General features: G+C 45.2%; 1 protein-coding gene across 2 annotated transcripts in view; it reads right to left on the reverse strand.

Moving 5' to 3' along the window:
* Positions 1-27,884, reverse strand: part of RGS14 (regulator of G protein signaling 14) — a 164,928-nt gene that overhangs the window by 72,094 nt on the left and 64,950 nt on the right. For both annotated transcript variants that reach the window (XM_040405553.1, XM_040405545.1), the window contains one exon: positions 23,782-23,882. In XM_040405553.1, the coding sequence (XP_040261487.1) occupies positions 23,782-23,882 (101 nt within the window). The remainder of the gene's footprint in view (positions 1-23,781; positions 23,883-27,884) is intronic.

Consider the following 27,884-nt stretch of genomic DNA (forward strand, 5'->3'; position numbering starts at 1 on the left):
GGCGTTCCGCCACCTTTTGACATCGCAGCCTGCCATGCTCCAGCATCACAGGCTGCGATCTATCAGCGGGGAGGGACTGGGAGGAGGAGCTGGGGGCCGGTGCGTTCACTGTGCTCCGGCCACGCCGCTCCAGTACAGTTATAAAATGTGTAATTCAATTAATAATGATTCATGCTGCCCCCTCTGTAGTATAACATTCAATATATCCTACTCACAGGGCTACTGTTATATCGTAATGCAGGCCGGCCGGGCAGACGAGCGGCAGCGTGACTGACTGACTGCTTCATTCATAAAGTAGGCCGGGCAGGCACGTGATGTCAGTCAGTCACTCTGCCGCTCGTCTGCCCGGCCGGCCTGCATTACGATATAACAGTAGCTCTGTGAGTAGGATATATTGAATGTTATACTACAGAGGGGGCAGAATGAATCATTATTAATTGAATTACACATTTTATAACTGTACTGGAGCGGCAATGGGGGGTCTGTGGATGGCACTGTTATGGGGGGAGGGGGGTGTAGTGTACGGGAACTGTAATACCCGTCACTACCAAAGGTCACTTGGTGTGCTGTCGTCCCTCCTTAATTATGGGGAAGTTGGTATATGTCAGTTTTATAAAATGTCATGTAATGTAATGCATGTATTTCCCTGTTGCTATGAAACTGGCAAGTACAGGCCGGCTAGGGGTGTCATTCCAGCTCTTAGGCATTAGAGGGAGCTAGGGAGCCCTAGTTTATATAAGGGCCAGACAAGGAAGGGAAAGTCAGTGTAACCTGATCTAGTGTGGAGTGCAGAAGTCAGTCTAGACCACAGCTCAGAAGTTTCTAGAGCCTGAGGAAGTTTCCAGAAGCTGAGAGAGACAGAGGCAAAGATCAGGAAAGCAAGAGGTACTCAGAAAGACAGAGGAGGTACTGATTAAAGCTATAGCCAAGGATATAAAGCCAGAACTAGGTTAATGGGCCTTGGTGAAGATATGCTATATTCCAGGATCAGACAGAATTAGAGTGCTAGCTCCTGTGCTGCAAGTCCTGTGTTCAACACTCTGTAATTACCCTGCTGTAACTGAATTGCCTGCATCGACCGAATTGCAAAATCGACTGTATGCCAAGGAACTGCGATTCCACTATTGTCTCTGCTGGAAAACTACTAAAGTTGGAGTGCTGTTTTAATACTACGTTTCCTCAATTTATTCCTGCATCCGCAAACGGCGTGCCACCGTTTACTTGGCACTGGCGTCACGAACTATTTCTACCTATACCTGCCCTTGCAGAGAGTCAGCTGTACCAGGTTAGTGTATATTGCACTACATCACCCAGAAACACCTACTGCACACAACTTGAGTACACTGCACCTCTCTTTTGGCGTTCCACGAACAGGATACGCACGCTTTCTAGTGCAAGAAGCGTGAACTTTGTGCCTTATACCGTTGCCCTGTGACCAAAGTGACAATTTGCCTGTTTTATTCAAGTGGACTTTGTGGACTGAAAATCGTACCCAAAGTGTACCAAAAACCTCTAAAAAGCGCTGTGCAGTGTTGCGCTACCCAGAGGAAGAAAATCGCCGCATTGGAGTGTGGTTTTGTGGACTTTTTACAATCCTGCTTGCTGTCAGTGAATGGACAGCGTTTTGCTAAAGATGGCCACCGGCTGCCTGGAGTAAAGTTTCCCGCGCCGCTGAGGACATTCGTGGGCGGATCCCTGCAAAGACACAGAGAGTCCCGCCCCTCTTCATCATCGCACCGCCGCGGCCCTGCTTCTCCTGCGTCACCGCGGTCTCAGGACGTCCGGAATCTCGCGAGACTTGGCCTGCGCAAGACCAGCGATACCGGTAAGCACTTGTAACCGGAGGGAAGGGGAGTGTACCGGCCCCTTTAGTCGCCAGCGGCCACCTCTCAATAGACTACCATGTCAGAGCCAGGAGTGCCTGAGCAGCCGGCCCCAGGAGAGCTTGCGGCTCCTGATCACCCTACAGCCCCTAGCATGATGCCCTTTACCATGCCCTACTATTTCGGGGCCCCATGGTTCCCCCGCTACAGGGGAGAGACCCATACCCTAAGGGACTTTAAAGAAAAGTTGCTGGCACTATTCCGATTGTACCCTATAAATGCCGACCAGCAAATGGAAATCCTGCTAGCGCAGCTGGAGGGAGCTGCCCGCAGGGAGGTATTATCCTGGCCTGCTACTGAGCGGAGTACTCTAGAACAGATATTCACCCGCCTCAGAGCCACTTTTGAAACTAGGACTGCCTCAGAGATAAAGATGCACTTCTTTGGCAAGAAACAGAAGTCCGGTGAGTCCCTCCGTGACTATGCCCTATCACTTCAGGAGGCTTTAGGGGCTGTAATCCAGATAGATCCCAAAGAGGCTGATAACCGGGACCAGACCCTGAGGGAACAATTTATCAATGGGGTGTCTAGTGAACAAATAAGGACCCAGTTAAAGATGCTGTCCGCCCAGCACCCTAACAGTACCTTTCTGGACTTTAAAGAACTGGCTATAAAAATTCTGGGGTCCACAGTATCTCCTGAGTTGAGCGCCCTATCTGAGTCATCAGCCTGCAAGCCAAAACCGCTTGTCACTAACCGAGCTGAGGCCGGCCAAGCTGTTCAAGTGTCAGCTACTGATACTATTGCCATGCTGACAGAGCAAGTAAATCACCTCACTAAAAGTTTAGAGAAAGTGTGCAGAAAAATAGAGGAATGGGAAAAACCCATAATGCTAGATGAAGAATTCCTGTCACCTCCTAGGCCGTTCCCACCTCCTTACCAAGAGACTCACCCCAGGGATCCTGGGAGGCGTAATAGAGGTCGCAAGAAGCCCGTGTGTACATACTGCAAAAAGCTGGGACACACAGAATCCACGTGCTGGCAGTTAAACGGGCAACCCCTGAGGCTGAGGACCACCCCTCGGGAGGTAGAACACTAGGTCCAGAGGATCCAAATTGGATGCCACGGTATGTAGGATCCCATCCTAAAATCAATATAGAGATCAACGGGGTCCCCTTTGAAGCCCTATTAGATACTGGGTCTCAGGTCACTACTATTCAGCTGCCTGCATTTGAAAAGTTCTGGGACACCAACCAGTTGACCCAGCCGCCTGAATCCTGGGTGGAAATTATCGCCAGCAATGGCAAACCAGTAAAGACTCATGGATACTGGGAACCCACCCTGCAGGTGGGAGAAGTAACCCTGCCTCAACAGGGAGTGATCGTAGTACAGGCCGGTGACAGAGGAGGACATCCTGTCATTCTAGGCACCAATGTCTTCAAAAACTGTTATTCAGAAATACTTGCTGTATTACATCAGACTTTGCCCACTGCTTCCTCTGCATCCAGGAGGGTGATTCAAAAGACTATCACTGTGTTAAGTGCCCAGCAGAGGTTTGCTAATGGGAAAGGAGAAATTTGTACTGCCAGGATCCGTGATATTAAGCCTGTGACTTTGCCTCCTAATTCTCAAACTCTTTTGTGGTGTCGTGCTGTCCTGGGAGTCGAAGGCCGAGATTATCCAGCCCTGGTGGAACCACTCCAGATGGAGGATTATCCTTATGTGAGAGCTGCCAAGTGCCTGGTGAACGTCTCCCAAGGTAAAGTACCTGTCCGTCTGATTAATCTGAGTAATCATCCTGTTGCGCTTACTAAGCATTGCCCTGTTGCCCAGCTGTCCCAGGTGTCCTTCCAAGACATCATTCGTCTTCCAGTGACAGAAAAGCCGCCAGCTGCAGACAGCAGATGTTCGCCGGTGACCCAGCCACAAGTGCCCTGGTGGGAAGAGCTCCATGTCGGGGACGAGAATACCCCCCAACAACAACAAGAAGGGATTATACAGCTTGTCAAGGCGCACCACCAGGCCTTCAGTAAGCATGCCACTGATTATGGAGAGGTGAGTGCCATACAACACACTATACCTACTGGCTCTCATCCTCCTATCAAGGAGAGATACAGATCCTTACCACCTACTTCATATCAGACTGTAAAGGAAATGATCCAAGAAATGAAAGACTCTAATGTGATCCGGGACAGCCGTAGTCCGTGGGCTGCACCCCTGGTTCTTGTAAAGAAGAAGGACGGTAGTATCCGTTTCTGTGTGGATTATAGGAAAATTAATCAAATAACCCACAAAGATGCATACCCACTGCCCCGCATTGAGGAGTCACTAACTGCTCTGGGCTCCTCTGCCTATTTCTCCACATTGGACTTGACCAGTGGCTACTGGCAAGTACCCATGGCCCCTGCAGATAGAGAAAAGACTGCCTTCACTACTCCCATGGGCCTGTTCGAATTCAATTGTATGCCGTTCGGGCTATGTAATGCCCCAGGAACTTTCCAGAGACTAATGGAACGGTGTTTGGGTCACAAAAACTTCGAAACAGTGCTGCTGTATCTAGATGACGTCATTGTGTACTCAAAAACATATGAAGACCATCTGAAACATTTGGCAGAAGTATTTGAAATCCTTATCAAATATGGCTTGAAGGTAAAGCCACCCAAGTGTCACCTGCTCAAACCTGCAGTAAGATACCTGGGGCATATAGTAAGCGGAGAGGGAGTGCAACCTGACCCTGATAAATTGGCAGCTGTCTGTAATTGGCCGGTTCCTACTACTGTCAAAGAGGTGAGGAGTTTCCTGGGTTTTGCCGGCTACTATAGACGTTTTATCCCCCATTTTGCTCAAATAGCTGATCCTATCCAGGAACTCTTGAGGGGGCAACCCAAAAAGAGTCCTAGAACTCCTGTGCCCATTGAGTGGAATGAGAAAAGAGAGATAGCGTTCCAATTGCTAAAAAAGAAACTGACCGAGCCTCCTGTGTTAGGTTATCCAGATTATAGCAAGCCTTTCCATCTTTATACCGATGCTAGCAAGCGAGGCCTGGGAGCTGTGTTAGCCCAGATCCAAGAGGGAAAAGAGAGAGTGATAGCATATGCAAGCCGCTCCCTGAAAGGAGCTGAGAAAAATGACCAGAATTATAGTTCCTTTAAACTAGAGTTCCTGGCATTAGTGTGGGCGGTGACAGAAAAATTCAAGGATTATCTAGCCGCCACCCCGTTCATTGCATTCACTGACAATAACCCTCTGGCACATCTCAATACAGCTAGATTGGGGGCCTTGGAGCAGAGATGGGCCTCTCGCCTTGCCAACTATAATTTCTCTGTAAAGTATCGTGCTGGACGTACTAATGATAACGCTGATGCTTTATCCAGGCTTCCCACAGAGACAGCTCCTGATGATGTGCGAGATGCTTGGGAAGATGTAGAGATGCCGGCTTTCTATAACAAATTTGCTCAACAGGATCAGGCTCGAGCTACCAATAACAGAGCTGCAGTTCCTTCACCCTCCAGTAGGCCTGAACCTAAAGAAGAAAGGTGGGTGAAACTACAGTCTGAAAGTAGAGTGCTGGGTGAGTTGTTGGACTTCATTACTAGTGGCAGAGCCCCTGAGAGGATTCGGCGTAAGAGTGCAGATCCTGAGCTCATCAAACTGTGGAGACAGCGCCATCAACTCTTCATACAAAAGGGCCTATTGCTACGGAGAAGCCTAGACCCAGTGTCCAACGAAAGAGTACACCAGATTCTCATACCCCGACGAGATGCAGGTATGGTGTTGGAGATGTACCACAATCAATCCGGTCACTTTGGGGTCCAAAAGACTGAAGCTACTATCCGCCAGCGGTTTTACTGGGTAGGCATGAGAGAAGACATGGAGAAGTGGTGTCGAGAGTGTGTAGCCTGTGCCTTGAAACGAAGTGAGCACCATGATCAGAGGGCACCACTGAGACCCATTGTAAGTACCCGTCCTCTTGAACTTGTCGCCATCGACCATGTGAAGCTGGAGCCTAGTCGCTCAGGGTATGCTTATGCCATGACTATTATTGACCATTTCACAAAGTTTGTTGTAGCAGTGCCTGTGAGAGACCAGACAGCCAAGACTACAGCCGAAATGTTCTGGAAGCACTTCCTCCTGCCCTATGGATGTCCAGAAAAGATCCTCACCGATCAAGGACCTGCTTTTGAGTCCCATCTGTTCCATGAACTGTGCCGCTTACACAACTGTAGGAAGATCCGGACGACGGCCTACCATCCTCAAGGTAACGGATTATGTGAAAAAATGAATCAGACCTTGATAGAGATGCTGAGGGCCGTGCCTCCTGAGAGCAGAGGAGATTGGCCCAGTCTGTTGCCACAGCTCATGTTCACATACAATCATACCATACATTGTTCCACCGGGTATACCCCTTTTTACTTGATGTTTGGGCACCAAGGGACATTGCCTGCTGATCATTCATTGGACATACATGTGCCTGATTGCATTAACCCATTACCTAACACCGACTAAGTTGCTGAGCACCAAAGGCGATTAGATGCAGCCAAAGCCATTGTTCAGGAACGTATGGACCTTGCTAGAGACCGACAGCAGAGAGACTATGATCAGGCAGCCCATGCAGAACCCTTGACCATAGGGGCCGTGGTATGGTTAAAGAATAACCGTCGTACCAGCAAATTGGACAGTAAGTGGGAGCGAAGTCCCTATGTTGTCACTGCAATCCCAAATGTTGGAACTCACACTTATGAGATCACCCGGGAAGACAAGGGATCCCAAATTGTACACCGAAACCGGTTGAAGCTCTGCCTGACACCAGAACCTAGTGCCGAGAGTTCCGGATCTGAATATCCTGTGTCAGAGTCAGCAATACCGCCCGAGGATCCTATGCAGGCTGTCAGTAATCTCAGGTATGACGCTGATCCCATGCATTGGCTTCTGACACCGTGGCTGAACTTGCTGGTGCCTGCTCCGGCACCTACTGTAGTTTTACCTCCAGAAGAGCCGGTTCAAGATGCCCTGGATCCAGTTCCCCCTGTAGTGGATATTGTTGTTCCTGTTGTTCCAGTTGTTCCTGTTGTTCCAGTTGTTCCTGACCGAGGTCTCACGGATGGAGACCCTCCTGTTGCTCCTCTCCCTTCTACCTCGTTGCTAAGGGAAGAGGAGACCCCTGTGTTGAGAAGGTCTACCCGGATGACCAGGGGACGTCCGCCAGTCCGTTTAGGAGACTTTGACTATTCTGGTGGTGTCTCCACCCAAACAGTTGCCACGGGCAATACCTTGTTGGACATTTGTGCGCAAGAATGGACTCCCCCACGTGAGCCCTTGCCTGTGCTACACCCACAGGAAACCCCTGGGTAGTTCCGTTATTATGCTGTCATTTTATTGTGCAACTTCATACTAAGGAAATGTGCCCAGAGATGGACTCCACCGCATGAGAGCCTCTGTGATTAATAAGAAATAACCTGGGTACGGACTCATGTTTGTTATCTGAACCTCCAAGAACTTTTATACCGTTTTCTACTGTTTTATCATGGACTTATTCATTGTCATGGACTATCCTGGTTATAATGTTACGCTGTGCCAGGTCAGCGCCCCCGTTCCATTCACTATCCTGAGAGAAGAGAACGACGCCCCTTGTCACTACCCTTCACCTTTGCCAATTGGACCTGATGTAAATGTAAATGCAGATGAATTACATGTATGTATGCCTGCATGTCTCTGTTTTCTATTTCAGGTAGAGATTCCAGTTGGGCGACCCATGATGGAGTACGAGGTCGTACTCAGCTTAAAGCAGTGGGGTATGTAGTGTACGGGAACTGTAATACCCGTCACTACCAAAGGTCACTTGGTGTGCTGTCGTCCCTCCTTAATTATGGGGAAGTTGGTATATGTCAGTTTTATAAAATGTCATGTAATGTAATGCATGTATTTCCCTGTTGCTATGAAACTGGCAAGTACAGGCCGGCTAGGGGTGTCATTCCAGCTCTTAGGCATTAGAGGGAGCTAGGGAGCCCTAGTTTATATAAGGGCCAGACAAGGAAGGGAAAGTCAGTGTAACCTGATCTAGTGTGGAGTGCAGAAGTCAGTCTAGACCACAGCTCAGAAGTTTCTAGAGCCTGAGGAAGTTTCCAGAAGCTGAGAGAGACAGAGGCAAAGATCAGGAAAGCAAGAGGTACTCAGAAAGACAGAGGAGGTACTGATTAAAGCTATAGCCAAGGATATAAAGCCAGAACTAGGTTAATGGGCCTTGGTGAAGATATGCTATATTCCAGGATCAGACAGAATTAGAGTGCTAGCTCCTGTGCTGCAAGTCCTGTGTTCAACACTCTGTAATTACCCTGCTGTAACTGAATTGCCTGCATCGACCGAATTGCAAAATCGACTGTATGCCAAGGAACTGCGATTCCACTATTGTCTCTGCTGGAAAACTACTAAAGTTGGAGTGCTGTTTTAATACTACGTTTCCTCAATTTATTCCTGCATCCGCAAACGGCGTGCCACCGTTTACTTGGCACTGGCGTCACGAACTATTTCTACCTATACCTGCCCTTGCAGAGAGTCAGCTGTACCAGGTTAGTGTATATTGCACTACATCACCCAGAAACACCTACTGCACACAACTTGAGTACACTGCAGGGGTCTGTGGATGGCACTGTTATGGGGGGGGTCTGTGGATGGCACTGTTAAGGCGGGGGGGGTCTGTGGATGGCACTGTTATGGGGTGGGGGTGGGTCTGTGGATGGCACTGTTATGGGGTGGGGGGGGTCTGTGGATGGCACTGTTATGGGGTGGGGGGGGTCTGTGGATGGCACTGTTATGGGGTGGGGGGGTCTGTGGATGGCACTGTTATGGGGTGGGGGGTCTGTGGATGGCACTGTTATAGGATGGGGGGGTCTGTGGATGGCACTGTTATAGGATGGGGGATTTGTGGATGCCATCCACAGATCCCCCATAACAGTGCCATTCACAGATCCTTCACCCCATAACAGTGCCATCCCCAGATCCCCCATTAACAGTGCCATCCCCAGATCCCCCATTAACAGTGCCATCCCCATCTGGGGGGTTTCTTTGCTGGGCTGGACTTTTATAGCCCCCCAAAATTTTACTTGCATCCCTGTTCTCTAAAGGGGCGGTCCTAGGGGTGGGTAGGGGCGTGGCCAGGGGAGGGGGGTGAGTTCCGCCACCTTTTCTCTGAGAAAAAAAGCCCTGCTTGATAGCCTGGTGCTCTTAAACATTTTAACCCTTTGGATTACAATTAACTTTTATCTCCGTGGATTACAATGGACATTTACAAGTTTCCAGATGATTCTACAACTTTAAGCACTTCCAGGAAAAAGGACTCAAATTATTGTTGAGCCAATCATTGCCTTAATAATTTGCACTACTTTATTAAAAAAATGTTTTATTGCAACATAAAAGCTTGCACCCAAAGAAAAGACTCAAACGTGATACCTGAGCTCTTTGTGATTCACCTGCTATTTAATAATTTTGCACTAAGTACAAAATTACATGTTATGCAACGTTCAAGTAACATGCCCATTGTGTGTATTCTCTCCTAGGTGCCGCAATGTGACCTTTTATGCACTGTTTATGATGATTGCACTTACCATTGCACTTAACAAAAATGTAGCAACTTACTTAAGTGTGCCTTAACTTAACAGCTCTTGTTCTCTCCCCCCTTTATACGGACTGTCTTCATACGGACACTGTATACTAATGGCCTACACCCGGTGATATATCTCCTTAGGTACCCAGGGTAGGACCAAGTGGTAAGTCTAGGCAGGTCCAGTGACTACACAGGTACCCCTGCTGCTTCGGGAATCATTAGAAGCCCTAGCCTGCTCCTTCCCGCTTGTTAAATGTTCGGGATTGTTCCCATCCTGAGGTGTCTCATTTCCAGGAGATCCATCGGACCGTACTGCCCTTTTCCTGTGACTTGCCAGAAGATACAGAGACGATAAATACCTCCCCTTCTGAGCCTTTTGCCTAAGGCAAGGCGCCTCAAGCCTTAGAGCCATATTTTAGCTTCCCCTCAGTCATCATAGTGATCGTGCTACAAGCAAAATTTCTTCAGGCTATGGTGCAGGAAAGGGAATACAGGATAAAGCCACCTTTTCATTTGTGGGCATTCCATCACATAATGGTGGGATTAAGGAGTAAAGAGACCCCCATGCTTTCTTTGATATTTGATGGCCATAATAACATACAAATTCAGTCAGTAAAGGTTTTGCTTTGTGCAGTATTTAGGTTACCTGGTTATACAAAGAGAAGGAAACTGTGTGTTGGACACCTTACTCTAGCGGGCAGGAACCTGGGGAAAGCCGTTTCATGTTTTGTCTATGTATGTCTTATATGTAATTCACGCAGCACTTTGTATTTTATTGGGTACCCATAGCTGGTTTCTTTCTCACCCTCCTAAACGTAAGCCGAGGACGGCTTAACTTAAAGTAAGGGGGAATGTAACATCCCAGAGTATGTCACTAAACTCTTTTTCCCTGCTACAACATGTTAGGTGTATATGTATTGTCATTTTGTGTAATCTAACATTTTATGTATTTTGCTGTAATTCTCCATGTTTACCAGCAGGTAGCAGCAATATGTTCAGCAGACCTTAGTCAGTTTAGTATATCTAGACTGGAATAGTTAATTTCAGTCAAGATCCGAGAAAGCAAGCAGGAGGACAGCACTGCAGACGACTGAATAGCTTCTTTTGTAAGTAAATTATTTTATTATAGTGCTGAAACTGCTTTAAACTCTAAAGAAAAGTTTTAGAGAGTGTTTCTCTCTTTCTCAGGTCTGAAGCAATACCGAGGAAGAAAGGAAAACTCTTGAAAGCTTGTCTTTTAAGTATTAGGATAGTACAATAAAAAGGTATCCCTGCATACCGCAATACTCTCATATTTTGTAATCTTATTTATATATACTTATTTTGTTTTTTTCAGTAGTATGATTAAGTGGTGAAAATTATTAGTGCCCCCCCCCATTTTTGACTGTGGTATCTTATGTGCCCTCCCCCTATATATTGTTCCGAGGTGCAGAGGCGGAGTCACAGCAACGCTAGGGTGTGGCCCGGCCTGTGTGTGTATGTATATAATATATACACTCACCTAAAGAATTATTAGGAACACCATACTAATACGGTGTTGGACCCCCTTTTGCCTTCAGAACTGCCTTAATTCTACGTGGCATTGATTCAACAAGGTGCTGATAGCATTCTTTAGAAATGTTGGCCCATATTGATAGGATAGCATCTTGCAGTTGATGGAGATTTGAGGGATGCACATCCAGGGCACGAAGCTCCTGTTCCACCACATCCCAAAGATGCTCTATTGGGTTGAGATCTGGTGACTGTGGGGGCCATTTTAGTACAGTGAACTCATTGTCATGTTCAAGAAACCAATTTGAAATTATTCGAGCTTTGTGACATGGTGCATTATCCTGCTGGAAGTAGCCATCAGAGGATGGATACATGTTCTCATTCTGTTTACGCCAAATTCGGACTCTACCATTTGAATGTCTCAACAGAAATCGAGACTCATCAGACCAGGCAACTGTAACGGACCGTTTCAGCAGACAAGGGGTTAAAATCCATTTAGGCGATGTGCCCCTTTCTGAGAGACAGGCCCAGCTACTGAAGAACACCAATGTCCCGAACTGGATACAAAGTAGCACTCCAAACTGGAACCTCACGAATAGCTGCTAGCAGACGAACAGGGATCAGCTTACACTTCTGGCAATCGGTCTTCTAACAGCATACAGCGAATCCCCCCAATAACGCGACAAGGCTCCGTGTTGAGGGTCAAGCAGTGGTCTGACTGTACTTCACGTACAGCCTCTTTTATTCATAAACCACAAACATAGTACTGCCCACAGGGGTTTGAAATACAACCAATCAGTAATTTACAACACATACAATGTAACTACAGCAACCAATCGTTCACGCCCCCAGAGGACCAGAATGAAGACTGTGACATAGGACAACATATCCCCACAATGCATCATGGTCTCCTCCTCTCTATCCCGGAGACAACCTGAGGAGCAATCCAATTATCTCTGAGGACAAAGGGAGATCGCCAATACACATGTGAGGACAACAGAACAGACATCACCATTTAAACACACAATGGGACAATGGCACAATAGAAACACACCCGCATATTCCTCCCAAGCTGACAAGTTACACTTATTATAAATTGTTACAACTTTGTGAGTTTACATTGGCCATACATATAACTTACATTAATTCAAACAGTATAACGTGGGGACAAACCTATCCAAAATTCACTTGAATCGGTTCAGGGGTTTAAAAGTTAGTATATGGCCCATAATCCTGGGGCAAGAGGCCAGCAGCCAGTCCTCTCCAAAACCCAGTGGCGAGGTCGGTTTCGCCACACATCTCCCCCCCCTCAGGGAAGACTAACCAGATACCTGACCTCACGCCGGTCGGTACCTGAGTTAGTCTGGCAGCCCACCCACAACCAAATACTGGACCTGTTGACTTTAGTAGCCTGTCTCTGTCCAGTGAGTCCACCAAGGTTATGTTGGAAGCTGGTACTCTCGGTCTCTGTGTTGCTCCCTGGCTTGAAGTGGAGGTTGCTTTGTGGGCAGGGATCAGCGGTACTCTGCCCTGGTGCCAGCGCTACCACGGAAGAACCCTGGTTGGAGCCTGGTTGTTGGAGGGGGAGACCGACTGTCTCTACCCCCTGTGCCGTAGGTGCAAAGACCACGGTCCCATCTGCACTGTTGTGGGGGTTACTGTCTCCCCCTGGTGCGTTAAGCTGCCGCTGGGGAGAGGGGGTAACGAGCTCCTCTCCCATACATACTTCCAGCCGCTGGGGAGGGCGACCGACCGTCTCCGCTCCCAATACAGTGTCCTGCTGCTGGGGAAAGGAGACTGGGCTCTCTATTCCCTGTTGGACACTCTGCCACTGGGGAATGGAGACTGGCCTCCCAATTCCCAAAAAATCACTCTGCTGCTGAGGGCAGGAACAACTACCTCTGCCCCCTGTAACTCAGCCTGCCGCTGGGGAGGGAGGACGCTGCTCTCCTCTCCCTGCATTTCACACTGCCTTCCCGGCATATCACTCCGCTGCTGGGGGGCAGGAACAACTACCTCTGCCTCCTGTAACTCAGCCTGCCGCTGGGGAGGGAGGACGCTGCTCTCCTCTCCCTGCACTTCACACTGCCGCTGGGGAATGGAGACTGGGCTCCCAATTCCCTGCAGGACCGGTGGAGAGACCTCGGTCCCATCTCTACCGGCCACCTGGGGTCCTTCCCAGTAACACTCTACAATATCTGCCCAGCTGAATGGGTCTGGATCTGGGTCTGTCACCTTACCGTCCTGCTGAGCCTTCTCAATGGAGTGGAAGAGATCTCGGTAGTCCTGCTCCAGTTCCCACTCCAGGGTTGCTAGGTGAGCCAGGTCTTGCTCTACCTCATGGGGGTCATCCCACTCATGCCTAGCCTCCCTCTCATAGAAAATGTCCTGAAGTCTGGACTGTGCAGGGCTCCCGAAGTCAGGCTCTGCAAAGGACTCCCATAACAAGCCAGGACCATCAAATGCCTCTCCCTCTGGCTTGTCATGTTCGGCTGTCCAGGGTATATACTGTGCCATATACCACCAAAGCGCCTGGTAGGCATCCTCCAGCCATAGCTCCTGCCATACCCGGTGCTCTAGATCCTTCACCAATTCCTCCAGGGGCTGCTCTCCCAGGAAGGGCATCCGCAGGGCCACTTGCTTCTGCAACCGCTGCTCTTCACTGGGGAGACTCTCACCCCGCTGGTATTGTAGATTATCGAGGGCCTGGTACCAGATGCCTTTCCTTAATGCATCCCGGCCATCCAGGTCCTCCTCCTCGTATAACACTGCTGGTTCCATCCTGGTGCTTTTAGGGTCGCTGTACTGGGACATGCGTTGCCCTTATATTGTAGAATCCACAGAAATGGTGTCTCCTGTAGCTGTCCTTCTGGCTGTAGGAATGATCCCGCTGCTGCCACCAATGTAACGGACCGTTTCAGCAGACAAGTGGTTAAAATCCGTTGAGGCGATGTGCCCCTTTCTGAGAGACAGGCCCAGCTACTGCAGAACACCAATGTCCCGAACTGGATACAAAGTAGCACTCCAAACTGGAACCTCACGAATAGCTGCTAGCAGACGAACAGGGATCAGCTTACACTTCTGGCAATCGGTCTTCTAACAGCATACAGCGAATCCCCCCAATAACGAGACAAGGCTCCGTGTTGAGGGTCAAGCAGTGGTCTGACTGTACTTCACGTACAGCCTCTTTTATTCATAAACCACAAACATAGTACTGCCCACAGGGGTTTGAAATACAACCAATCAGTAATTTACAACACATACAATGTAACTACAGCAACCAATCGTTCACGCCCCCAGAGGACCAGAATGAAGACTGTGACATAGGACAACATATCCCCACAATGCATCATGGTCTCCTCCTCTCTATCCCGGAGACAACCTGAGGAGCAATCCAATTATCTCTGAGGACAAAGGGAGATCGCCAATACACATGTGAGGACAACAGAACAGACATCACCATTTAAACACACAATGGGACAATGGCACAATAGAAACACACCCGCATATTCCTCCCAAGCTGACAAGTTACACTTATTATAAATTGTTACAACTTTGTGAGTTTACATTGGCCATACATATAACTTACATTAATTCAAACAGTATAACGTGGGGACAAACCTATCCAAAATTCACTTGAATCGGTTCAGGGGTTTAAAAGTTAGTATATGGCCCATAATCCTGGGGCAAGAGGCCAGCAGCCAGTCCTCTCCAAAACCCAGTGGCGAGGTCGGTTTCACCACAGCAACATTTTTCCAGTCTTCAACAGTCCAATTCTGGTGAGCTCGTGCAAATTGTAGCCTCTTTTTCCTATTTGTAGTGGAGATGAGTGGTACCCGGTGGGGTCTTCTGCTGTTGTAGCCCATCCACCTCAAGGTTGTACGTGTTGTGGCTTCACAAATGCTTTGCTGCATACCTCGGTTGTAACGAGTGGTTATTTCAGTCAACGTTGCTCTTCTATCAGCTTGAATCAGTCTGCCCATTCTCCTCTGACCTCTAGCATCCACAAGGCATTTTTGCCCACATGACTGCCGCATACTGGATGTTTTTCCCTTTTCACACCATTCTTTGTAAACCCTAGAAATGGTTGTGCGTGAAAATCCCAGTAACTGAGCAGATTGTGAAATACTCAGACCGGCCCGTCTGGCACCAACAACCATGCCACGCTCAAAATTGCTTAAATCACCTTTCTTTCCCATTCTGACGTTCAGTTTGGTGTTCAGGATATTGTCTTGACCAGGACCACCCCCCTAAATGCATTGAAGCAACTGCCATGTAATTGGTTGACTAGATAATTGCATTAATGAGAAATAGAACAGGTGTTCCTAATAATTCTTTAGGTGAGTGTATATATATACATACATACATACATACATACACACGTGCTCGGGGCGTGTGTGTTTGTGCTTTAGGGTGCACACCCTAATGCAATAGGCTGACGTTTTGCTTAATAGGATACTCAGTCACGTGCTACACCAGTTATGGGAGGGGGAATACTGTAGAGCTTTGTAAGACGGTAAGCTGTTGTGCAGCACCGCAGTCTAGCCCCTACCACACACCCATACAGTTATTCTTGTTTTTTTAGGGTACTAACAGGCAAGGTGTGTCAGTTTAGTTGTGCCCGCCAGTAGGAAAATTACCACGCTTTCCTCCTGTATGCATCGGAGGGCGCCGCGCTGTACAGCACAAGGGTCTCAGCCTTCGGGCTGGGTGTATGTAAATTGATTGTATGTTCCCAGCATTTGTGGTTGTGTTTATTACCACGTTTAAGTAACATTCTGTTTTGGCAAAAGCTGGTGGTGGAGTTGTTTTCCTTGTTCGTGACTTCGCTGTATCCTGGGGAGCCCACCCCGATACATGGCTTTCATCTGGATGGTCACAAACACATTTCACACACTGGCCCACATTTAGTAATGCGAGTCCATAAAGTGGGCAAACCGTGGTGCAATTTGTCATATTCCTGAGGAAACTAATGCATCTACTTTTCTTGAAAAATTCACTGTGCCTAGCAAGCCAAAGGTACATAATCTTAGCAGAAAAGGGTATCTCATAAGATGCAACATTGTAAGCCAAAACTGCACCACAACTCTGGCATAAAATTATATTAAAGAGTAAGCCAACTAATAGGACTATAATTCTAGCAAAATTATCTAGCCATGGACCAAGTTTACCATCTAGCATGAGATGGGTAGGATGGGTAGACCTTCCACTATTGCATTTAACAAGAGTTTGGGGATTTTTTGGCTAAATTGCAGTATTCAGATGTTAGCTGAATGTCTACAGGAAAATATTAAAATGTCTACATAGTCAATGTTTTGAGAAATCGGTTGGGTTGGCTCACCAACTCTATTACTATATAATGTAGACAAGGTTGGGAAGTTGAGTGTGCAATTAAAGGGAATTTGTCACCAGGAAATTTACTGATAAACCAGGCACAGTGCTGAGTAGAGCTAGCTCAGCTGAATTTAAAGACGACCTTGTAGCAATATGTTATATGCTGTGTATGGCCTCTAGGGGTCTCACTACTTAGATATTGGTACAACTGTGTTATTGAAACTCATTGTTTGTATTTCTTGGAGCAGCCACGTGTAATAGCAGCTAAGATGTACACCTAATAAAATGTCTGCTACTAACTACAGTGTGTGAGCATCTGGAGCAGGATCAACTAATACAGGCATGGTCAACCTGCGGCCCTCCAGCTGTTGTAAAACTACAACTCCCACAATGCCCTGATGTAGGCTGTTCGGGCATGCTGGGAGTTGTAGTTTTGCAACAGCTGGAGGGCCACAGGTTGAGCATGCCTGAACTAATAGAACAGACCTGTCACCAAAAAGTGCAATGAAATCTGAAAGCACCACGATATAGAGCAGGACAAGCCAAGCAGATGGATGGAGATATATATATATATATTATATATATATACAAACCGGATTCCAAAAAAGTTGGGACACTATACAAATCGTTAATAAAAACTGAATGCAATGATGTGGAGGTTCCAACTTCTAATATTTTATTCAGCATAGAACATAAATCACGGAACAAAAGTTTAAACTGAGAAAATGTACCATTTTAAGGGAAAAATATGTTGAATCAGAATTTCATGGTGTCAACAAATCCCCAAAAAGTTGGGACAAGGCCATTTTCATCCCTGTGTGGCATCTCCCCTTCTTCTTACAACACTCAACAGACGTCTGGGGACCGAGGAGACCAGTTTCTCAAGTTTAGAAATAGGAATGCTCTCCCATTCTTGTCTAATACAGGCCTCTAACTGTTCAATCGTCTTAGGCCGCCTTTGTTGCACCTTCCTCTTTATGATGCGCCAAATGTTCTCTATAGGTAATCTGGACTGCAAACTGGCCATTTCAGTACCCGGATCCTTCTCCTAAAAATGCAGGGTCTTCCCTGAAAGAGATGACGTCTGGATGGGAGCATATGTTGTTCTAGAACCTGAATATATTTTTCTGCATTGATGGTGCCTTTCCAGACATGCAAGCTGCCCATGCCACACGCACTCATGCAACTCCATACCATCAGAGATGCAGGCTTCTGAACTGAGCGTTGATAACAACTTGGGTTGTCCTTGTCCTCTTTGGTCCGGATGACATGGCGTCCCAGATTTCCAAAAAGAACTTCGAATCGTGACTCGTCTGACCACAGAACAGTCTTCCATTTTGCCACACTCCATTTTAAATGATCCCTGGCCCAGTGAAAACGCCTGAGCTTGTGGATCTTTCTTAGAAATGGCTTCTTCTTTGCACTGTAGAGTTTCAGCTGGCAACGGCAGATGGCACGGTGGATTGTGTTCACTGACAATGGTTTCTGGAAGTATTCCTGAGCCCATTCTGTGATTTCCTTTACAGTAGCATTCCTGTTTGTGGTGCAGTGTCGTTTAAGGGCCCGGAGATCACGGGCATCCAGTATTGTTTTACGGCCTTGACCCTTACGCACAGAGATTGTTCCAGATTCTCTGAATCTTCGGATGATGTTATGCACAGTTGATGATGATAGATGCAAAGTCTTTGCAATTTTTCGCTGGGTAACACCTTTCTGATATTGCTCCACTATCTTTCTACGCAACATTGTGGGAATTGGTGATCCTCTACCCATCTTGGCTTCTGAGAGACACTGCCACTCTGAGAAGCTCTTTTTATACCCAATCATGTTGCCAATTGACCTAATTAGTGTTAATTGGTCTTCCAGCTCTTCGTTATGCTCAAATGTACTTTTTCCAGCCTCTTATTGCTACTTGTCCCAACTTTTTGGGGATTTGTTGACACCGTGAAAATTGGAATCAACGTATTTTTCCTTTAAAATGATACATTTACTCGGATTAAACGTTTGATCTGTCATCTATATGTTCTATTACAACTAAAATATTGACATTTGCCATCTCCACATCATTGCATTCAGTTTTTATTCACAATTTGTTTAGTGTCCCAACTTTTTTGGAATCCGGTTTGTATATATATATATATATATATATACTGTATATACAGTTGCAAGAAAAAGTATGTGAACCCTTTGGAATTATATGGATTTCTGCACAAATTGGTCATAAAATGTGATCTGATCTTCATCTAAGTCACAACAATAGACAATCACAGTCTGCTTAAACTAATAACACACAAATAATTAAATGTTAAGATGTTTTTATTGAACACACCATGTAAACATTCACATTGCAGGGGGAAAAAGTATGTGAACCCTTGGATTTAATAACTGGTTGAACCTCTTTGGCAGCAATAACTTCAACCAAACGTTTCCTGTAGTTGCAGATCAGACATGCACAACGGTCAGGAGTAATTCTTGTCCATTCCTCTTTACAGAACTGTTTCAATTCAGCAATATTCTTGGGATGTCTGGTGTGAATCGCTTTCTTGAGGTCATGCCACAGCATCTCAATCGGGTTGAGGTCAGGACTCTGACTGGGCCACTCCAGAAGGCGTTTTTTCCTTTGTTTAAGCCATTCTGTTGTTGATTTACTTCTATGCTTTGGGTCGTTGTCCTGTTGCAACATCCATATTCTGTTGAGCTTCAGCTGGTGGACAGATGGCCTTAAGTTCTCCTGCAAAATGTCTTGATAAACTTGGGAATTCATTTTTCCTTTGATGATAGCAATCCGTCCAGGCCCTGACGCAGCAAAGTAGCCCCAAACCATGATGCTTCCCCCACCATACTTCACAGTTGGGATGAGGTTTTGATGTTGGCGTGCTGTGCCTCTTTTTCTCCACACAGTGTTGTGTGTTTCTTCCAAACAACTCAACTTTGGTTTCATCTGTCCACAGAATATTTTGTCAGTACTGCTGTGGAACATCCAGGTGCTCTTGTGCAAACTGTTAACGTGCAGCAATGTTTTTTTTGGACAGCAGTGGCTTCCTCTGTGGTATCCTCCCATGAAATCCATTCTTGTTTAGTGTTTTACGTATCGTAGATTCGCTAACAGGGATGTTAGCATATGCCAGAGACTTGTAAGTCTTTAGCTGACACTCTAGGATTCTTCTTCACCTCATTGAGCAGTCTGTGCTGTGCTCTTGCAGTCATCTTTACAGGACAGCCACTCCTAAGGGAGAGTAGCAGCAGTGCTGAACTTTCTCCATTTATAGATAATTTGTCTTACCGTGGACTGATGAACAGCAGGGCTTTTGGAGATACTTTTATAACCCTTTGCAGCTTTATGCAAGTCAACAATTCTTAATCATAGGTCTTCTGAGAGCTCTTTTGTGTGAGGCATCATTCACATCAGGCAATGCTTCTTATGAAAAGCAAACCCAGAACTGGTGTGTGTTTTTTATAGGGCAGGGCAGCCGTAACCAACACCTCCAATCTCATCTCATTGATTGGACTCCAGTTGGCTGACACCTCACTCCAATTAGCTCCTGGAGATGTCATTAGTCTAGGGGCTCACATACTTTATCCAACTGCACTGTGAATGTTTACATGGTGTGTTCAATAAAAACATGGTAACATTTAATTCTTTGTGTGTTATTAGTTTAAGCAGACTGTGATTGTCTATTGTTGTGACTTAGATAATGATCAGACCACATTTTATGACCAATTTGTGCAGAAATCCATATCATTCCAAAGAGTTCACATACTTTTTCTTGCAACTGTATATATATATATATATATTTATATTTTTTTGTGGGAAAAGATTCATTAACACTTGTAATTTATACATTTATATCTTTGCTTTCTACACCTCCTGTAAATACCTATTGGTACAGGAGGAAGGTGTCATCAGTAGGGTTGTCACGATACCAAAATTTTGATTCGATTTCGATACCATAAAAAAGTATTGCGATACTGGATACTATTCGATACCACAAAAAATAATAAAACACCAAAAAAGCCGCGTGCATTCCGCATTTTATGGAACGTCTGGCCCATAATATAACAGTCCTATCCTATTTTTTGGGGGGAGGACAAGGTAATAAAAAATGGCGAATCACACAGTTTTTATTTTTTTCTGTTACAGCGTTCACCGCATAGGAGATATTTAAATATTTTAATAGTTTGAACTTTTTTGGGTATGGCGATACGCAATATGTTTTTTTTTATTGTTTATATATACACTCACCTAAAGAATTATTAGGAACACCTGTTCTATTTCTCATTAATGCAATTATCTAGTCAACCAAACACATGGCAGTTGCTTCAATGCATTTAGGGGTGTGCTCCTGGTCAAGACAATCTCCTGAACTCCAAACTGAATGTCAGAATGGGAAAGAAAGGGGATTTAAGCAATTTTGAGCGTGGCATGGTTGTTGGTGCCAGACGGGCCAGTCTGAGTATTTAACAATCTGCTCAGTTACTGGGATTTTCACGCACAACCATTTCTAGGGTTCACAAAGAATGGTGTGAAAAGGGAAAAACATCCAGTATGCGGCAGTCATGTGGGCAAAAATGCCTTGTGGATGCTAGAGGTCAGAGGAGAATGGGCCGACTGATTCAAGCTTATAGAAGAGCAACGTTGACTGAAATTACCACTCGTTACATCCGAGGTATGCAGCAAAGCATTTGTGAAGCCACAACATGCACAACCTTGAGGCGGATGGGCTACAACAGCAGAAGACCCCACCGGGTACCACTCATCTCCACTACAAATAGGAAAAAGAGGCTACAATTTGCACGAGCTCACCAAAATTGGACTGTTGAAGACTGGAAAAATATTGCCTGGTCTGATGAGTCTCGATTTCTGTTGAGACATTCAAATGGTAGAGTCCGAATTTGGCGTAAACAGAATGAGAACATGTATCCATCCTCTGATGGCTACTTCCAGCAGGATAATGCACCATGTCACAAACCCCGAATCATTTCAAATTGGTTTCTTGAACATGACAATGAGTTCACTGTACTAAAATGGCCCCCACAGTCACCAGATCTCAACCCAATAGAGCATCTTTGGGATGTGGTGGAACGGGAGCTTCGTGCCCTGGATGTGCATCCCTCAAATCTCCATCAACTGCAAGATGCTATCCTATCAATATGGGCCAACATTTCTAAAGAATGCTATCAGCACCTTGTTGAATCAATGCCACGTAGAATTAAGGCAGTTCTGAAGGCAAAAGGGGGTCCAACATTGTATTAGTATGGTGTTCCTAATAATTCTTTAGGTGAGTGTATGTAAAATTAGGAAAGGGGGAGACCAGCGGCAACTGAGGGGTTAATTGCGGTGGTTCGGCGGATCACATACCGTGTTATTGGTGCCGGATATGTGATACCTGATTGCCTGATTGGAGTCGAGAAGGAATTTTTTCCCCTAAAGTGGGGAAAATTGGATTTTACCTCACAGGGGTTTCTTTGCCTTCCACTGGATCAACTTGCAGGATAACAGGCCAAACTGGATGGACAGATGTCTTTTTTCAGCCTTAGGCCTCATGTACACAACCGTATGCATACAGATGATGTCCGTGTGCATTCCATATTTTGCGGAACGGAAAATCTGGCCCCTAATAGAACAGTCCTATCCTTGTCCGTAATGCGGACAATAATAGGATGTTGTTTTTTTTTGATGAACGGAAATACGGACATATGGAACCGAAATGCACATGGAGTAACTTCTGGTTTTTTTTCGGACCCATTGAAATTTATAGTTCCACATATGGTCCGCAAAAAAACCGGAACAGACACGGAAAGAAAATACGTCCGTGTGCATGAGGCCTTATAAACTATGTTACTATGTTACTACTGTGATACATTAACATGTTATATTGGATAGATGTTGCTTGAGGCTGCAGCCCCTTCATTCTCAGAATTGGCGGGGGTCCTGACAGACCCCCACTGATCATAAAGTTTTTCCATATCCTTGCATTTTGTAATAGCTTTCTTTGCGTGAAAGCCCTATTAATAAAAGTCAGTGACCCTTAGGCCCCTTTCACACGGGCGAGTATTCCGCACGGATGCGATGCGTGAGTTGAACGCATTGCACCCGCACTGAATCCCGACCCATTCATTTCTATGGGGCTATTCACATGAGCGGTGATTTTCACACATCACTTGTGCGTTGCGTGAAAATCGCAGCATGCTCTATTTTGTGCGTTTTTCACGTAACGCAGGCCCCATAGAAATGAATGGGGTTGCGTGAAAATCGCAAGCATCCGCAAGCAAGTGCGGATGCGGTGCGATTTTCATGCATGGTTGCTAGGAGACGATCGGGATGGAGACCCGATCATTATAATTTTCCCTTATAACATGGTTATAAGGGAAAATAATAGCATTCTGAATACAGAATGCATAGTAAAATAGCGCTGGAGGGGTTAAAAAAAATAAAAAATAATTTAACTCACCTTAATCCACTTGATCGCGCTGCCGGCATCTCTTCTGTCTTCTTTCTTTGCTGTGTGGAGCAACAGGACCTGTGGTGACGTGACTCCGGTCATCAGATGATCCATCACATTATCTTTTACCATGGTGATGGATCATGTGATGGACCATGTGATGACCGGAATGACGTCACCACAGGTCCTGTTGATCCACACAGCAAAGAAAGAAGTCAGAAGAGATGCCGGCTGCGCGATCAAGTGGATTAAGGTGAGTTAAATTATTTTTTATTATTTTTTAACCCCTCCAGCACTATTTTACTATGCATTCCGTACTCAGAATGCTATTATTTTACCTTATAACCATGTTATAAGGGAAAATAATACAATCTACAGAACACCGATCCCAAGCCCGAACTTCTGTGAAGAAGTTTGGGTACCAAACATGCGCGATTTTTCTCACGCGAGTGCAAAACGCATTACAATGTTTTGCACTCGCACGCAAAAATCGCGCGTGTTCCCGCAACGCACCCGCACATTTTCTCGCAACGCCCGTGTGAAAGAGGCCTTATGGAGAAAAACACAAAAGTTTAAACAGCCTATTTTCTGCTTAATTGATTTCAATGGGCAACTGTAATGTGAATTTGGGTATTGTGTCATAGATGCAAACCTTTATTTTTCATTAACTGTAACCACTTTTAAACCTCCCAAAATCTATGAATCCATACCCTACTCTGTTCTGCAGGAGGAGAGAGACAGCAGTTAGGACTTCTCAAACAAAAAGCACAGAAAAATAATTGCTCCAGAATAATAGCTGTATCAGAAAAAGGAATTCAAAAAGACTACTGTATATTTCAGCACATGTTTTTATAATACCATTTGAAACTGTCAAAAAATGTAAAACTGGCACTTTTTTCCTTTTTTTCTGTACACTATGCCATTAAGAAGACAATCATCTTCAACCTGATTCTTCAGCAGAAGAAATTACAAGTAATTAAAAATACCGTTAAATAGTGAAGACTAGACTTGTTCTCTAGTACCTTGTACAAATTAGCAATAGTAGAACATCTCATGAACTGGCTGAGTATATCTATTGTATGTCAGGTACCTCAGATTTTCCAGAGAGGGAGAAGCTGATGTTGAGATCCAGGCTGGTTGCTGAGTTCAGAGAACCTTCCGACTCACGTCGTGATGAAAGTCCATTGCTGTCTAAGACATATAATAAAATAAAAGTGGTAGGCTATGCATTCTGAGTGCTAAGATCTAAGTGAATTAATAATATCAGTCAAATTAACAGGATTCCCTGGGCTACAGATAACAATGACCTATCCTCAGAATAACAATTGTTTCGGGCAGCCATGGGGCTGGGAGTTAAATCATGTATGGAGCTGGAGTCGGGCATCTCCGTACACAGTGTAGGGGCCATGTCGGGGTACTGCTGCTCAGCTCCCGTTCAAGTGAATCCGCACTCACCATATAATAGTCAAAGTTTGATTGAGAAGATTTATAAGATACATATGCATATCATCTATGCTTTCAAGACGGTATAGCTTTGGTAGAGTATTGCCCATTTCAGGTAGAATCACAGGTCTTGTAGTATGGGTTTTAGTTTTGCTATGAAACAAACTGTTGTCAGTTTCCAAGTAAGTAAGTATTGTATCATTTCATGGATACTAGTTATATACTATCAATGTCCAAGATGGAAATACCCCTTTCATTGCTGCCCTGACTCATAAAGAAAGCATGTAAGTGCTACTAACACACATCCACTCAGGGTGTTTGACATCATATTATCCTAAATAGGCCATAGAAGGCCAGACATATTGCCCTAAAAACAAATCTATACTTGATATTAATACCAAATGACATATTTTGCCCCCTAACACCATTTTGGCAAGGTGTCAGGATTTCAAAATTCACAATCACCTACCTAAAGAGTGTTGAAATAAGATACTGGAGTAATAAAAAACATTGAAGATCAACAGACTGTGTATGTGTATGACTTTACACCTTAGAAAACAGTGCTTTTCTTGATACATCCAAAAACAGTGCTGTCTATCGATACCGTGTACCAAGTTTTTCAGCTCATTCTTATTCAAAGAAACAAGGCTGAAGTTCAATTCTGGACACAACCATTGAACAGACACGGCACTGTTTCTGGAAAAAACACACCTTCTTCCTCCTCCTGGGTAACCACTTTAATTATGTTAGTAGCAAATATCTACCAGAAAAGTTTACTTGTTTGAAAGTAGTAAGTAAGGCAAACCTATTTTTAAACTGTTTTGGCACAATAGCTCCAGGCTATTATTGCTGTTTTACCCTTAACAATGACCTATAACATCTCCTGACATGGCTCTTTTATTACCTATTTGTATTCCTCATATGATAACAATTCTGGGGCATTTTTTCATATAAATGTATGTGCAGTGACCCAGCGGATCATTGCTAAAAGTTGTTTACCATTAGCTGATGTTAAAAGAACAAATTTATTTATGCACTGTGAATCCAAAATGGTTGTGTATGGGCAACAAACAGTTAACACTGGCAGTGTTAGCCTAGTTTACAGGGTGACTGGCTGGTCCCACTTCCGGGTCAGCAGGTAGTCTTAGTTGTGAAGAACTAGAGGCGAGCCCTACATGTGTGAGCTCCTGCCAAGTATGCCCAAAGAGAAGCCTCATCCAGGAAACATTGTCGCTGAGACTGAAAAGCTACGAGAGAACACCTTAAGTGAGAGACTACCCCCGAGGGAAAGAGAACAGAGTAAACATTCAGAGAAGGTCTGGAACCTTTAAGGACATGCTGGATTCAGACAGTAAGGTACCGCACGTTTACAGTAAAAAGACATTACAACTCATGGAAAGGGTATATTGCTTCGGCGCCCCCCAAACTTTGAGATGGACTAGCCATCCAAATCTAAGATTTGCACCCTGCAATTGGGAACTGCAGAAAGAGTTAATGAGAACTAATTTGTATGCTGTGGTTATTTGGAGAGACTGCAAAGTTTACTTACAGAGAGGCAGGGAGTACTACTACTACCATCATTGTTGCCTATACATGCTATTGAGAAAAGACTACGCAGTATTATACTTTGGAATGCTGCTCTTGCTCTTTCCTACTTGCTCTTGCCTACTACTCCCTTCATCAATTCAGTAAAGAGAGACTTTATTTATTGTAACCAACTGGCCTGATCATTTACTCCATCATCCATCCATCCCTGCCTTGTACTCGTCTACCTAAAAAAAGGGCACCCCACCTAACACCAAGTGGGAGCCCCAGAAAGCCCACGCTGCCACTGTTATTTTTGCAGTATACACTGCGTGCAGAATTATTAGGCAAATGAGTATTTTGACCACATCATCCTCTTTATGCATGTTGTCTTACTCCAAGCTGTATAGGCTTGAAAGCCTACTACCAATTAAGCATATTAGGTGATGGGCATCTCTGTAATGAGAAGGGGTGTGGTCTAATGACATCAACACCCTATATTAGGTGTGCATAATTATTAGGCAACTTCCTTTCCTTTGGCAAAATGGGTCAAAAGAAGGACTTGACAGGCTCAGAAAAGTCAAAAATAGTGAGATATCTTGCAGAGGGATGCAGCACTCTTAAAATTGCAAAGCTTCTGAAGCGTGATCATCGAACAATCAAGCGTTTCATTCAAAATAGTCAACAGGGTCGCAAGAAGCGTGTGGAAAAACCAAGGCGCAAAATAACTGCCCATGAACTGAGAAAAGTCAAGCGTGCAGCTGCCAAGATGCCACTTGCCACCAGTTTGGCCATATTTCAGAGCTGTAACATCACTGGAGTGCCCAAAAGCACAAGGTGTGCAATACTCAGAGACATGGCCAAGGTAAGAAAGGCTGAAAGACGACCACCACTGAACAAGACACACAAGCTGAAACGTCAAGACTGGGCCAAGAAATATCTCAAGACTGATTTTTCTAAGGTTTTATGGACTGATGAAATGAGAGTGAGTCTTGATGGGCCAGATGGATGGGCCCGTGGCTGGATTGGTAAAGGGCAGAGAGCTCCAGTCCAACTCAGACGCCAGCAAGGTGGAGGTGGAGTACTTGTTTGGGCTGGTATCATCAAAGATGAGCTTGTGGGGCCTTTTCGGGTTGAGGATGGAGTCAAGCTCAACTCCCAGTCCTACTGCCAGTTTCTGGAAGACACCTTCTTCAAGCAGTGGTACAGGAAGAAGTCTGCATCCTTCAAGAAAAACATGATTTTCATGCAGGACAATGCTCCATCACACGCGTCCAAGTACTCCACAGCGTGGCTGGCAAGAAAGGGTATAAAAGAAGAAAATCTAATGACATGGCCTCCTTGTTCACCTGATCTGAACCCCATTGAGAACCTGTGGTCCATCATCAAATGTGAGATTTACAAGGAGGGAAAACAGTACACCTCTCTGAACAGTGTCTGCGATAGTGGCGAAAAAAAATAGGAAGGCGCTCATAGGGTAATAGGTTCAATTAAAGATATGAAATCAAAACATCGAAAATTATGCTCACCTTCTGGTGTTGTGCATACGTAGGCACAACACTCGTGAGAACAAGGGGTCGGTGCAGCCGGTATCTTCTCAGTCCTCGTCGGTGGAGTAGCCTAAGCTCCAGAGGAGTGATATATATTGCAAACAGAAAAAGATTGATGGTGCACTGGTGTGGTGCACCAATTGATACCTTCCGGCGCAAAAACACGACCTCGGTGGATAGATAAGGGGGTCTTTTATTGATGATAGACAACGCGTTTCGGAGTTGGTACACTCCTTTTTCAAGTCTAGGAAATCACAGGTTTAAAGGGGTGGAGGTTTTTTGGTACAGAATAAAAATAAATGACATTATATAAAATGTATACACGTGTTAAAAATGGATTAGGAGTAGATGTGCACGTAGGAATCTGTGCGCATATACAAGTCAAATAAAACGCAAGAGCACTAAAATGCGTCGTTCGGAGAAATTGAAATTGTCCACACATAGATGATAACACAAATGAGGACGGGTAAGGAGTTGATAGTATAGTAAATTAATATTATGACGTGATAAAACTAAAATAAATTAAATTAAAATAAAATAAAATACATAGAGAGATGTGTGTATATGGGGGGATGCATGCAAACACACATGCAAGCGCATGCGTGGCCGCATGTGTAATTACATATAGGGCTGGGGTCACTTTTGGAAATAAAAAGTTAATTAATTAAAATAGGCT

This window comes from Bufo bufo, chromosome 1, assembly GCF_905171765.1.
Source record: "Bufo bufo chromosome 1, aBufBuf1.1, whole genome shotgun sequence".
Lineage (NCBI taxonomy): Eukaryota > Metazoa > Chordata > Amphibia > Anura > Bufonidae > Bufo > Bufo bufo.